We start from the raw sequence: 15192 nt of genomic DNA on the forward strand, positions 1-15192 counted from the left end.
GAGACCTGAACCCATCACCATTGTAGCAACAATGGGAAACACTGTCAAGTTGCCGGGATACTTGGAGAGTCCCGCTGAGCCTTTCTATAAAGACAATAATGTTGTGTATGCTAGGGAACACATATATGAGGTTACGGCGACCCCAGTGGGGTCCCAGGTTATAATTCGCTTCCTCACGTGCACCGACGAAGGCACTTACAGGATAGGAAATGAGACCTTCACTCTGAGTGTGAAGTCAGGCACATGTGCTATGTTCTACTATACTGCCAAGGTTGACACGGTTAAGAGGGCAGCCTTTGTTAAGCCGCTGAATGGTGTCATTACAATCTCTATGCTCTACATAGAACCTGGAAATCGCAACATGTGGAGTTTAATTGAAGTGTGGAATGACACTATGAGCAGAATGTTAAGCCCACACCAGTGCTGTTTCATTATCAATGAAGGCACCACGTTCGGGGGATATGGTGATAAGCAATACCATTATTTCATGTATCAGAGACACGGGCAAGCTGACATGTCATGCTCCAATGTCCAACTAGCAGCCTCGGCGAGTGCCACCACCACTACAACAACCCGAAGAAACTCAATGTTGACCATGCCAGATCTGAAGGAGTTGGAGGATGTGAGGACACCGGTGAAACTGCTCAACATCAGTGACAGTGTGTTGCACGTTCTTTCCTTTTAATTACATTACTACTACTACTACTACTACTACTACTACTACTACTACTACTACTACTACTACTACTACTACTACTACTATTTACATTGGGCTCACCCTGTCTCTCCCCTACAGGTATACGGAACCTGAAGAGGATGATAGACGGATTGGAAAAGTCTTGGTCGTCTGCTGGAACTAACCTCCAAACACACATCCTGACACCACTGTTCATTACGATGGCAACGCTGATCATGTCCATTTAGTCATGTGCCGATTATATCTGTTGCCTGTTGCTTGTCTTGTGTAGTGCAAGCAATAGTGTACCCTCTACTGTTGGACTTGTGTATATAACACTGACATATAGGACCCATGTGATGCATTTCTTATTAAATCATTTATTGATGATATACCTGCTTTTGTGACAGTGCAATGATACCATATCAATCATGAATGCATAAGGATATTGAATAAAACATGTAAAACGAGTCATCGCACACTGTCCTGTTAGTGTTATTGTCTTCACCTCAACACCTCACTGGTGTGTGAATTTTTAGTGCGCTGTATCTGGTCTCTAACTATAACTTGGTCTTCCCTGGTCATATCAGCAGCACGCATCCATTCTGTGTCCTGAAGCAGCTCATGAGCCAAAAGTCTCTCTGGGGCACGGAACTTCAGCAATCTGAAGACTATCCTTTTCACCAGTTCATACTGCATCACTTTAGGCATTATGATGTCAGGGTCACAGGGTGTACTTGATGCACTGGGGTGGTCTTTGGGACATAGAGTCCTTGTGATAATCTCGTAGGTGGACATAGTCACACGTCTGATGTTACAGCTAGCGAATTTAACCTCCCCTTCCATTGCATCCACTATCAAAACCCCTAGGCTCCACATGTCTATGGCACATGTGTACTCTATACATCTACGTTTTTCCAGGAACAATTCCGGGGCCCTGTACACCTCGGTGACCACATTTGGGCTCATCCAGTTGGAGGACTGTCTAGAGAGGCCCATGTCAGCCACCTTCACTGTGAGATCTTCTGTCAGCAGCACGTTGTAAGGCGTCAGGTCCCTGTGTACTATATTCAGTCTGTGCATGTAGGACAGGGCATTAGCCACCTGTGCACTAAAGTGAGCAACGAAACTGAAAGGGAGACACTCTTGGTAGCGGTCTTCTTCGTAGTAAGACTTCACACCGTATCCATTGTGGATCGCATCACCCAAGGTGTAGGGTACGTAGGCCATGAGCATGGCTATCGTGTCATTATCTACAAAGCAATCGTGCATGTGAATCACATATGGGTGACCCCTCAGTGCTGCGAGACATGAGAGCTCTCTGACTGTTGTGTCCTCTACGCCACGGGTGTGGTATTTCAAGGCATACTCCTTCCCAGTAGTCAGACAAGTAACTTTGTACACGGTTCCATATGCACCGTTGCCTAAAACAGGGCCTCTCTTGTAGTTCTCCATTCTGATTGGTATAGTGGTTCAGTTATAGTAGCTTATATATAGCCTCATTGACTTTTGAGGGAGTTGTTAAGGTCTGACCAAACAGTGCTGTGTATTCCACATCTGTCTGACCAATCCAACCACAGATTCACAAGTCAACCATGATGCTGCCTCAAGCTTGGTAGTCCGACAATGGTTCCTCTGAGGAACCGATTACGACTGGACAGTCCAGCCATTAATTTGCAATATAACCATGATGATGCTTGTAGCTCGGTAATTGGAACATAGTTTTTGAGGACCTGTCCTACAAACACATGTTATATCTTCCCTCACTATCAAAGGGTGCTGTTATCCTGCAAGAATGGCCCAGCACTTACACCGGTCTCACCTACACTGCCAGATAAATGGAACCTTCTCACCACAGAATGGAATCCTGTCCATAGAGACGCTGTTAGAGAACACACACTTTGACAACGGACCAGGCTCCAAGGGTCTGACAGACCTTAAGATGTGCATTAGGAAATACCTTGATTGCGCTGTAAGTCATACACTGTCACTGTGTTAAATGGACAAGGGTAAGGTAGTGAGCTTGTGTAACACATTGATTCTGTCTCCTTATCCCCCCCCAAGGTTCAGATACCCCAGGATAACGGAGTTCCACTTGCATTCCGCCTGAGTGGATGTATCGCCGTGAGAGATCTCACTGAGTCCCCGTTCGGGAGCATAGCATGTCCGGGTCTGTCTATTTACACAGAGGGTAAAATCAGTTTTGGTTGTGCACAAGGCAAGGCTTTGACTGCTTTGGAAATGGCAATACTGTTCTATTTTACTCCCCTCTCACTATGTACTGGGTTGGACATGATGCATATATAAAGTGTTCCGCATGATGTGATAACCACTGAGTGCCACTCTCCACCCGCCGCTACGATCGACCGCTAAAGTCGAGACTAAGACCGCTATGGGATCCAGGCTGTAACTTGTACCTGTGCCACACACTTGTTAACCAGAGTTGAACACATGGCTCCAGATGACACTTGTTCTGACACAAAGAATGTTTGTGAACACTTTCTGTTGCAGTTGTACATGAAATACATGATGTTACCAGATGCACTCTGTGTTCGTGAGTTTTATTGTACACACACACACACACACACTTCTGTAGCATTTCATCATTTTATTATTGTTCATTTTGCAGTGGATCATTTGCAATGGATACAGACACAATGGTACATTGACATGGTTATATTCTCAACAATATAGAAGTGATACATAATAAAAGTAAACTTGTTCCACTATCCTGTCAATGCAGATTGGGCTATTCGTTACATATCACCCGCTGCCGGGTGTCCAACGTCCACACCGGACCCTTCATCCGTGGCAGCTACCGGTTGTCCTGCATCCACACCTGCTCCTTTTGAGCTTGCCCCTTCCACACTTGCTCCTTCCATCATCATATCCCTCACCATTCCATCTAGGTAGGTAGAGAGCAACACTCGACAGACCACATTCTTCATTGCGCACCAGATGTCTTCCATGTTATAACCCGGTCCCTTGTTCAAGATGAGTATCATGTTCTTGGGACACCTAGGACCAGTCTCAATCCTAGTCTGATGCTGTAGAGTTTGATCAATCTCCATGGTAAGGCAAACATCAAAGTCGTCTTGGGTTGGTTGTTTGACGTCGCCGGAGCAGTTTGACACCGAAGAAGACGTTCCTGGAGCTTTGGCAGCAGCAGCACCTACGGCGCTTATAAATGACTTACATACCATGTGAGCCCTATACAGATAGATGTGATAGGTCCTGTGCCTATACGGGCACTCGTGTATATCCTTCACAAGGGCCATCATTCTTCTGTTGCCCTCCACAGAGATCGACGTATTGACTCTGTCGTAGCTTGACATCATCACTTTGAAAGTTAACGTGAAAGGAGGGCCTGATGTAGCAAATTCGACCATACGGTTGAACATATCATTCTCTGCATCGGTCGTATCGGCTGTGTCACTCGTCTCAGATTGAATCCAGGGGCTGCTTTCGTCAGTTAACGTCAGGGAGCGACGCCCGAAGCCAGGGCTGCTATCGTCAGTTAAGATCAGGAAGCGATCGCTACCTTGGTATTCCAGTGGTAACATTGAAGGCTCCTGTGTGGGTTTGCAATTGAAGTCTGAGTTCGATGCCATTTCAGAAGCTACTGTTGAAAGAGTATCTACACCACTAGCTCTTATAGGAAACATGATATCCTAGAAGATGTAAGACACAGCTATGATGAGAGGTTGGATTACCTGGATTACCTGTCGAAGGTTCAGTTATAGAGTCTAGAGTAGCAATGAAGCACAGATATGACAGTAGGACATGTCAAGCTAGGGTTCATGTATCCAACCTACACTGTGTTGTAGGGGGAGGTTGTATCCAACGATGGATGTTTCAGTGTGGGTATGGAGAAGGTAGTGTCACTGTACAAGGGGTCCGTTGACCAGACTCAACTATATGCACTCTGATTCTGGCTGTGTACTCACAATTGTATTCAACCTCTATACCAAGAAGGTGGCTGTGCTCTATGTATACTGGATCAATGGAGTGTGACCATACAGCAGTGATGCAAGGTGTATCGAGTTTGACAGTGGAAGGAGAAACCGTGTTGAGGCAATCTAAGCCGAAGGGTGTTGTTACTAGGTCTTCCCAGCTGGCGCGCTCCACCAAGTGGCGTATTCTCGTGGACCCGTACGTCCGGTCTGCCTTGGAGGCTCTAGGTGCCAGACTGAACAACTTCACCTGCAGTTACATACACATCTGGGTGTACCCGTCTGCCAGAGACCAAGGTCCGGACCTGCTATGCGACTGTCATGTTATGGGCCTAACTGAGTGCCACTGTCAGCAGACTACAATCCGTGGCTACTTCGAGACTATGATGCCTATGACACTCCGTGAGGTCGAGAAGCTGGTCGGGATCCCGTGTACCTTGTACAAGGTAGAAGAGCGGCACGAATGTACCACTCAAGGCCTCCTGTTCTGCAAGGGCGACCACATATTCAACGAGTATAAGGGTTTGAGACGTGTCCACGTTTACCCAGAAGGATACACTGTGTTCAGCTACTTGCAGAATGACGGCCGTAGGATATTTGTCAAGACCGAACACTGGGGACATCTTTATTCATATTCACATCTTCAGTCGATGTCAGAGTTTGATTATTTTTACGACACATACCGTTGTTTAAAGTATCAGGCACCTTGTTAATTGCCGGATTGTGCTTGTTCTGGTATACTTTGCTTGTGTTTCGTGAAATGATTGTGACCCATATCTGTTGTAATTGCCATCGAAATAAACAATGATACCAGAGTTATTCTGTGTCCGTGGGTTCTATTGTACACCATTAGATACAACCTCTACAGAAGAGAAAGTAGCGTAGTACACCCCGCGGTTCCTTTCCTCACCCTATTAGCAACGGCCAAAGATACAATAGTGTTGCTTATGGTTCACAATGATTACAAAGGGACTATGTAGACCCGGGCATGCTGTGAGCAGTGCAAGAGCAAGGTCCATCGGTTATGCTACTGAACAACTAAGCAGTCCTTGGACACTACCCAGGGTTGACATATTAAGCCTCGGTTGCATGAATTAGCCATGGTTCTAGGTGTCAGCCTTGTTTGGAGGGATCACTCTTGCTTGGCTGTACAAGTCTTAAGCGGATACGCGCCTTAGTTGCCATGTAGCCATGGTTAGAGGAGTCAGCTTTGGTTGGACAAGGGTGTATGTAGCCACGTTTGGAGGAATCAGCTTTGTTTGGACGAGGGGTGTTGTTGGATACCATAGCCTTGGTTGGAGGGGTCACTATAGGCACGATCTGAAACTCATGGTTGGACAAGGGTGTATGTAGCCACGTTTGGAGGAATCAGCTTTGTTTGGACGAGGGGTGTTGTTGGATACCATAGCCTTGGTTGGAGGGGTCACTATAGGCACGGGCTGAAACTCATGGTTGGACAGGGTGTAACAATTAAGCAGTCCTGAATTAGGCATGGCTAGAGGAGTCGGTCTGGGTTGGATATGCAAGTCCTAAGCGGATAGGAGTCATAGTTGCCATGTAGCCATGTGTGGAGGGATCAGCTTTGTTTGGACGAGGGGTGTTGTTGGATACTATAGCCCTGGTCTGACGAGTCACTATAGGCAAGGCTGATACACATGGTTGGTGTTGGATGAATGGACTACTTAAAACCCCTTTAAAGGCATTGTTGGCCAGACTGTAACAGCACACACTGAGTCTCTCTACTAGGCAGCATAGGGTACATCCACCCACCCAAGGACACTGTATTACGTTACCCTGTGTCATAGTAGTAGTAACCATGTCTCAGTCACCAGTACCTGAGGACGCACATCTGGCCACACTTACAACACAGACCTTACACCTAATGGAGATCTTGAACACTTTCACCTACATCTCTCTCGTCACGTTATTGAATCTAGACACCAATGGCAGTCGCAGACTATATGACGTACTCTGCGCCCTGGAAGGTATTGGACTTCTGAGTAAAGATAGGAAGATATACACATGCAAACGACAAAGGTATCAGTTGCCGATATTTAAAAGATGTAGCATGAAGAAACACATTGGAACTGTTTACCGGCATGTGCGCAATAACCCAGGGATGTTCACCTTGCAGGACTTGGTTAGGAGATTTCATATTACACGACGTAGGATGTATGACATTTTCGGTGTGCTGAGCATAATTGGTGTTGTGATAAAAAGGAAGGCAGGATGCTACACATCTGCCCCACAGTCGGTGTGGTCGGACTCCCAATGGAAACGGACTCTGGAAAGGATATGGGGTGATTCCTCTGAAGTGCAGGTCGTGGAGAATAACATACCAGAGGTTATGTGCATTGACGCTATTGACATTGGTTCTGACACCCAGATTATCCAGATTGACTCCTCTGAATGCCAGTTGCTTTATGTCGACAATGATGGCCTGATATCCGAGTCCTATACCTTACCAGTGTGTATGTGTATTGGCACTAATGACATTGGTTCTGACACCCAGATCATCCAGATTGACTCCTCTGAATGCCATTATGTCGACAATGATGGCGTGATATCCGAGTCCTATATCTTAGAGACCAATTCCATATTAGAGCCAGTGTGCCTCCCGGTGGAGAGCAACGGTACACAGAGAGACTGTACCAATGGTGAAGTGCAGTGTATAGACATCAACAATGCGTTTCATGGGTACAAGGGCATACTGAGAGACTCTCACAAAAGCCAGGGGCTGTGTACGGACACCGAGGACCTGCCACTTTACACCTTTGACACTCAGGACATCCTGATGAACATTCCCGAGGGCAGGGTTGATTGGACCAACACAGACAGTCTACTAGAGTCCTTATTATGGTTAGATAAGGACTCTGACAGCAACCCTGAAACAGTCTTTGGTTTCCAACAGGAAGATTGTGAACAGGACAGTACCTGGCCTACACCCAAGTCTATCACTGATGTACTGCATATGACTTCACTCTGTCTGTAACTACACTGTTGTATTATACCATTGTACATACCCACGCTTTTGTATTACACCATTGTACATATCCATATATCCACTGTTGTATTATGCCATTGTAAACATCTATGTAACTCCACTGTTGTCGTAAACCATTGCAAATAAATTGTACACCTTGATGTACTTGTGTAGTAGTAGTAGTAGTAGTAGTAGTAGTAGTAGTAGTAGTAGTAGTAGTAGTTGTGCACTGCACTCATGTGTTATTTTGTACAACTGACACAGGCTCATGATAGACACATAAAACACAATAATGCGGTTCACTACTTTATTAGCCTTTACGGTACATAGTCCTAACATCATACTCAATCTCTACTATGGTGAGAAGCATCAAGTGCGAAGTGGTAACAGGTAAAGGACTCTTCTGAGAGTCACATAACCAAGAAGGTCATTGTTGCCCCAATACCAGCCAATCCAAAAATGGTCATGATGATGTTCCTACATCTGGACCCAGGTTCTGCTACTGGAAAGAACTCCACGAACCCATTCTGGAAAATTTCAAAATAAATATTAGATTACAGGTAGACCAAGACAATGTTGGCATCTCTCAGTCATTACTGAACGTACCCAGGAGTTATGTTTGACTAGCCAGTCCTTATGGTGAGTGACCAGGTACTCTGATATCTCCTCTCCCACCAAATCTACACAGTCGTCTCTCCCCTTGTCTCTCAAGTACCGGCACACCGCAGCCCCAAAAGATGTCAGGCTGGCAACACGGCCCCAGTTGACGGTCCCGTCTTCAAAGATGCTATGGGCTACTGCACTGATGAACTTCACGTTATCCCCTCTGTCATCCACATAGAGTGTGTTGATCATACCTGTAACATCCATAGCGCAAACATGCTAAATTACTTTGTCACTGGCTTGTGTTAGCTGTTGGTGTCATAACACAATACCTACCGTTGTATGTGTATCTGTGCTTCTCTAGTAATTGCCCGATAACTCTACTCATTGTTGACAGAGCTTTGCTTTCGTTCCACCTAGGTTTCAGAAGTCCCGTACATTGTCCTAGGACACATTTAATGAGTTGCCTGGTGTCGGTGTCCAGGGCTCCGGTCTGGTGCTGGTATGTTTCCCGATGTGATATCTTCATTGTGTGCATGATTGTGTGCATTTATGAGTCAATGGTAGCCTATGGTACACCTATGACTGCAATGATAGTCTGCAGACGTGTTGACACTATTATATATACACGAGGGGAGTTATTCACGCTAGCTCTAACACTGACATAATGCAACTATTACACCAGGGGTAACATCGGCCTTGTGCAGTCGACCAGGTCAAAGAGACAAGAGGATATCAAAGGCGTACTTCATGTTACGTTTATTTAAATACAGCGACACTACAATCCCAGTACCGTACATGATATCGGCCATGCTCATAGAATGTACGCTCATACAATGTCTTATGTTTGTTACAGTAGAAGGTAATGTACAACAACAAGAAAAAAGGGCAACATGTCAAGGTATAAAAGTGAAAGTCTTCAGCCTCATCCGAAGTTCTTTGGTCATTTCATCACAGTGAGGGTGATGTCCTTGGGAGGGTAGGTACCTTCCCTGGATGGTGAGGGCACTGCAGACAACGCAGCGGTTCAGGTCGCTGATTGAAGTGTACCCATAAGCCGAGTTGGTGATGATTCTATCAGGGAATGCAATCTTTCCCCTCCTGTACCGTTCCTTCCCCAGTAAGAGCATCATCTCGTCTTCTCGATTCGTGTACCTATCGGTAAGGTACTTACAGCGGCCGCTTGTGTTGTACACGTGAAAGATGTGCTCACCCAGCAGGGTGTCGTTCTCAACAAAGTTCTTGATTTCTATGTTACACATGAAACATTTGTGTGTGTCAACCGTATTTGGAAGGTGGTACATGTTGGCAGACTCTCCTAGTACACCAAAGTGATTGGTGCCGTAAGCTAAGCAGCTATCCGTTTCGAGGTCTCCCCATCTGTACTCATGTCCAGGTCCTCTCCTAGTGAACAAAGGAGTGCTGTCGATAGACCCTGCCACTTTCAGATGCTTCAACGTTGCCTTGAAGCGGCTACCAATGTCAGGGCATGCCATGTAATGATCTTGGTCTGGTGGCGATGTACAGATGATGCAATGTTTTGTACCTGCGATTGTAACGTAGCCATCGTTCGAGTACAACATGAAGTCAGGGAATGCTAGCATCCCACTTTGGAACCTCAGCCTCCCTTGTAGGATGATAAGCTCCTTTTCACGTCCCCTGTACTGGAGCTTCACATAGCGACACTGGCCTTCCCCGTGTCGCACGTGTTCATTTAATCCAGGGTCACCTCTTTTGTATCCAGACAGTACTATGTTACAATCAGCACACTTATATGTGTCATATGTTCCATCAACGCGCATCATAACATTAGGGTCTTTGAGTAAGTCATATTCATTCCTCCGACCTTTGAAACAGTTTTCGCGAGCGGTGCCTTGAGGGGTTATAGTCTGGTTACTGTCCACCTCAAGTCTATGGTCGAAGACAGTCACGACCGTTGCAACCCCCTGAATTATCTGCACTTCTGGGACACACTCCAGTGTAGTACTACTGTAGTTTGGGTTCTGCATGGTTCACTACGCTCCACAAGGTGTTAGAAAAGCCACTGATGGTTTGTGTTAAGTACACTGATAGCGAGGTGCAACATATCTCAGTCTTTTATACAAGTACACAAGGGGCCATGTCCCTAGGCTGTATAAGGGGATACGATTTGGGTGTATGAACTCTGGTTGGATCAGCCTAAGGCAAGCCATAGGACTGGGAACGGAGCGTCTAACCACGGAGCCGATATCACACCCAGGGTGGGCGTCCAAATGAGCAATTTTATTCCAACACACTTAGGCAATGTATGTGTTGACAATGGTACACGGGTCTGAGGGATGTCAGGGTGCACCTTTCCTCCCTGGAGTTGTTGATACTATCTATATACATGTGATGTGACTGTATTGTACTTTGGGAATAATAAAAACATTCTATTTGAAACATTGTGTAAGGATCTGTTATGACATGACTTTATTTCATAGGAATATGGACATTGACATATATCATCATTAGCTACATAGGTTACATAGTCACACTATAGACCAAGTGTCATTACACTACACAGAGTACCGTGCCACTTTATTAGCAGGTACCCCTTTTCCCTTTGTTTGCCTAGTCCAATAGTCATCACCCTTTCCCCTGACAAGAGCGGTCTTCCTACACTTGCAGCAAGACATAGATGATATCTTACGTAGAGCCTTGTACACACCAGGGTTGACAAAGGAACTGCTGCATACCACACAGCCCTGAGTCAACATCTCACTAAGTTCACACAACTCGTTCTGTGTGAACTCGCCAGGCTTCAGCTTTTCCAACAGCGACATCAAACTGCTTTCCAGACGGAGTCCCTCTTTGGGATCCATAGTGCACACCTTGATCACTCCGAGCAGGCAGCATACAGCGATGCACTTCCAACTCTTGAAGCGTAACAACCTGATGTCCAATGTACGTTTAGAAAACAGCTTGGCAGCTACCAGTATGACACTTTCATTCAGCACATCGATAGGTGACGGGGCAAGGGACGTTTGTCCGAGGACGTGTTCCAGAATAAGATACTTGCACAGTATACTGATCATGTTGTCACCGTTGGCAGGGAACACGGCTCCTTTCAACTTGGTAATTATCTGCTTCTCAGCCTCTTGTATCCCCTTTTCATCTGTCAAGATGTAAAGGTTGAACTTGGGCTTACCCATATCTCTGGAGGACTCTATAACACATGCCTTGTTTACCCAGTCCCTGTGCTCGCACAAGCCCTTTAGATCACATTCCGTGAACACAGCATGCATCTTAATTGAGAGCGATAGGCATGCAGCTCGGATGTTAGCGATGTTCTTCAGTAGCTGAGACGGGTCCTCACCGAGGTCGACACAGGTGGTTACGTATCGGTCCATGACATTCACAGCCGGCGTAAAGACAGAGTGGTGCGTCTGGGTGTGAATCATGTCGACTGGTATTATCTTAGCAAACCAACTGACGGCCGCTAGCCGATAGTTCTGGTACTCTGTGACAATATCATTGGTTAGCTCCCGGTGGTTAGGGCGATCTACCCCTGTCTCGTTTGCAGCGTTTGTACTGTGCAGAGACAATTGGTCGGTGAAGGCTCGCTCCAGTTCAACCTTACCCATCTCTGGCATACCGAAGTCCAATTTGGGAAATATGAACACATGGCGATCCAAAGGGGTAAACGGAGTGCAGTCTTGCTCATACCTGAACATCTCACGGGGGACAAGGTGCTGTTTCCTCCTGGACTTGATGGGGGCAAGAGTTGTTGCAGTTGTAGTACAAGACCGTGTGTTTTTGAGAATCTACATTAAGGGGTTCCATTTCAATATCTGCAGACCTCCTAGACCCCTGATGTTGGGTGTAAGCAGTAGTTCAAATCCTCACCCTTCATAACCACCGTGGATATTTAACTTTACCCATTGCATCCTGCCACGGCTAACCCGTCCAACCCCGGGCTACACGTCCACCCCGGGCTAATGGCAACGAAACCTGGTGTCGGATAGCCCTGTGAGTGTCGAAGGGAAGATGGGTGTTTGTCTGAATTAGCACATAATCCTCAGGACTTGGAAATGTCATGGGAGATGGTCACCCTAGCACACCCACTGACCGAAGGACAGAGTTTAGGTCTGGGATCTACAGTGAAACACTTCTACCCCATTATTATCTTAGCTACAGATATCCCCCACTAGCAGTAGCAAGTGACATCTACTCAATGGTACTGTGTCATGGGACTCCCAACACAGAAAGGAATAAAGACATGTTACGGGTCCACGTTGAGTCAAGTTTAGACATTTCTTTATTCATGGTACAAAGCATTGTATAGTAATTTACGTACACGCATATACATGCCACAAGCAACATAGGTGAAGAGCATATCGGCTTCAATAGAGATTCAAAGGTTACACAGAACAAGTAAACAAAGCATCTGTGAGGTTACTTGTTAGTTACAAAACATGATGCGAAATCACGGCAGGGTAAAGGGTTATCGTTATCCGCTTTGTGATTGCAGCATTCAGTCATCATCACATGGGACCATGGGATAGATTCTCCAATAATAGAGAATATCGAGGCCCGGAAAGACTGTAGGGCTGTATAATCTGCGTCCGTGATATATATCCCGAGAGCCGTTATGATGTTCAGGGCAAGGTCCTTATTGTGACCCTTAAACCTGTCGACAAAGTACATGTCCAGCCAGGATTTCACATTCGTGTGTGTCTTGTTTCTTTCGAATATACAGGCCAAGCCATCAACGACTGCTTCGACCAGGTTCATATCGTCCATCTCACCCTGAGGAAAGTGCTCAGGGTGATGGGGGTTCTTCTCGTAATGGTGCTTGAATCCAATGTTTGCCATGGCTGACATGTCAGCTGTGTTGTCAATACACAGCTTCTCCAATGAGCATGATTTTATTTCTTCTTCGTTCTGGTTACCTCCGTAACGTTTGTTGAGCTGGATCCTTTTCTTCTCGTTGACGACCAGGGCTTCCTTGTCCATGTGTATGGCCATGATACCTGAGTACGCAGCTGCTTCAATTGCACTGGTCTTGCTAGAGTCGTGACACGCAATGCTTCTCACGTAATAGCGATCGGCCAGCAGATCCAGAGTGTCAGCACAACTCCTGGTTGCTTGTTCTAGAGCTCGGGCAACCACAGCACCGATCATGGTCACAAACATGTTGTGTGAGAGGAAGGCTTTGTGGTGTTCTCTCAAGGGGAGACTATCGACCAAGGCTTTCTCACACTCGGGACTCCAGACGTTGGCGTCTGAAGCGGAAGACAGGACATGCACCAGTTTGACAGTGCCGTACTTGGTCGTAGGGATCTCAATCTTCACCTTCTTGGCACGTGCGCACCTTACAATGTTCTGTACGAACTCATTCATCGGGGATGGCTTGTAGACATATTTGTTATGCTCAGGGATCAAGGGTAGCGGTTTCGGTGGCACACCAGTAACCTTAGCAGAGGCTCTGGTTCTGGTAGTGGGAGGTTTAGCAGAAGACATTGCACGTATCCCGAGTGGAGTCCTATAACACGATGTAAATGTACAAGTCAGGGACGCCGATGGTATCTTATGCAGGACACGGGAGTTGAAGCTAGCAAGGTTAATAAATAGAGATTAACCACACTATAGGTCCTATAGCCAGTGTGAAACTGGCCGCTGTCAGACGTGGTGATGTGTTTACAGGGGCAAAAACATTAACACGGGATCCAATATCTACTTTCCTCGCAACGGTACAATTTGAAACAGAGAAACTGTGCACTTCATTGGTGTAGCCCACTCTAGCCGACCTCTTACACTGGTAGGTTGCAGTGTGGTTGCATGTGTCACTGTATATCATTAGAGTGCCTTTACTTGTTACGTTGTGGGTCACCTTCATCTCCGACTGTGTATTGTACCAGTCCTTGTATTTGGTGACATCGCCCTGTTGCGAGATGCGATATAACCTGTACATTATGTCCTCCTCTATCAAGGTAAGCCAGCTAGTGGCCAGAAAGTGGTGAGGATTCGAGTTTGGACATACAATTTGCAGAGGTGTAGCAGTACGGTTAGGAAGCGCCTTAAACCTAGGAGGTGAAGTGAAAGTAGTAGAAGGAGGCTCGGTGGTACCATCATTGATCTTGGTCGCTGTGTCAGGTGTAACGAAATTAAGGGCCGTGGCCATATCACCACTGGCATTCACAGTCTTGGTTGTAGTGCCAGCATTCCAAGGTCCAGTTGTAAAGGCTGCATGTGTGGTTACTGTCATACTAGGTCTAATTGTTAGATGCCCGTATGTTTCGGGTACCGAAGTAGTAGAGACTGGTAGCTGACCCTCTGCAGACAGGATGGTGGCAGTTGATAGGGTAACAAGTAGATAGCTCAAGGGTATAGCTAACAACGCCATGGTTTTAACAACCAACACTGGAGATGATGTGGATACCGCGCATACGCTTAATAGGCTAAATACGGAAATAACCAATTCTCCCTTACTACTACTTTAGATAGACCACCTAGACCTGACGATTTGTCTGCCACATCAGTCTTTGGATGGAGCCATGCCTCCATGGTCCGTTGATTGGCTTAACGATTACACTTTGTATGGTTCTTGCCTACACCATTTGGCTTTTTGTCACAGTGCAGACTACATATCCCCCCTCACCCCCAAAATCAACCCTACACTCACAGGAGTTGATCTCGAATGCTCCGGGTTGTCCTCATCGGGACATCTTGAGTCTTTGTACCAACCATCACTTTTACAACTAAAATGATCAATAAAGGGCAGGTTAGAGCTGAGAGGGTGACTGAAGCAGCAGCCATGAACCGACTGCGGCCTATCATGAGCTCGCAGTCGACATATTTGTTTCCCTGTGATTGCGATGCTGTATCGGCTCGCACTTTGTCAATGTATTTCCGAGCCATGGCATCCATGGTGATGATGTCCTGAAACACTCTCTGTCCTTGCTGGAGCAACAGAGTCGACTGAGCGGATAGGTTCCGAACGCTAGCGATAGACG

The 15192-nt window shown here is 46.3% G+C and overlaps 2 protein-coding genes across 2 annotated transcripts; both read right to left on the reverse strand.

Moving 5' to 3' along the window:
- Positions 1 to 1180: 1180 nt before the first annotated feature.
- LOC135529988 (uncharacterized) lies at positions 1181 to 2131 on the reverse strand. The gene has a single exon (XM_064958383.1). The coding sequence runs from the start codon at positions 2129 to 2131 to the stop codon at positions 1181 to 1183; it is 951 nt and encodes a 316-aa protein (XP_064814455.1).
- A 5891-nt stretch (positions 2132 to 8022) lies between these two features.
- On the reverse strand, positions 8023 to 8744 carry LOC135529989 (induced myeloid leukemia cell differentiation protein Mcl-1 homolog). The gene is made up of 3 exons (XM_064958384.1): positions 8552 to 8744; positions 8219 to 8469; positions 8023 to 8139 (listed from the first exon to the last, which is right to left on the reverse strand). The coding sequence occupies exons 1-3, from the start codon at positions 8742 to 8744 to the stop codon at positions 8023 to 8025; spliced, it is 561 nt and encodes a 186-aa protein (XP_064814456.1).
- Positions 8745 to 15192: the final 6448 nt, after the last annotated feature.

The sequence above is a fragment of the Oncorhynchus masou genome, unplaced genomic scaffold, assembly GCF_036934945.1.
Source record: "Oncorhynchus masou masou isolate Uvic2021 unplaced genomic scaffold, UVic_Omas_1.1 unplaced_scaffold_1228, whole genome shotgun sequence".
Taxonomy (NCBI): domain Eukaryota; kingdom Metazoa; phylum Chordata; class Actinopteri; order Salmoniformes; family Salmonidae; genus Oncorhynchus; species Oncorhynchus masou.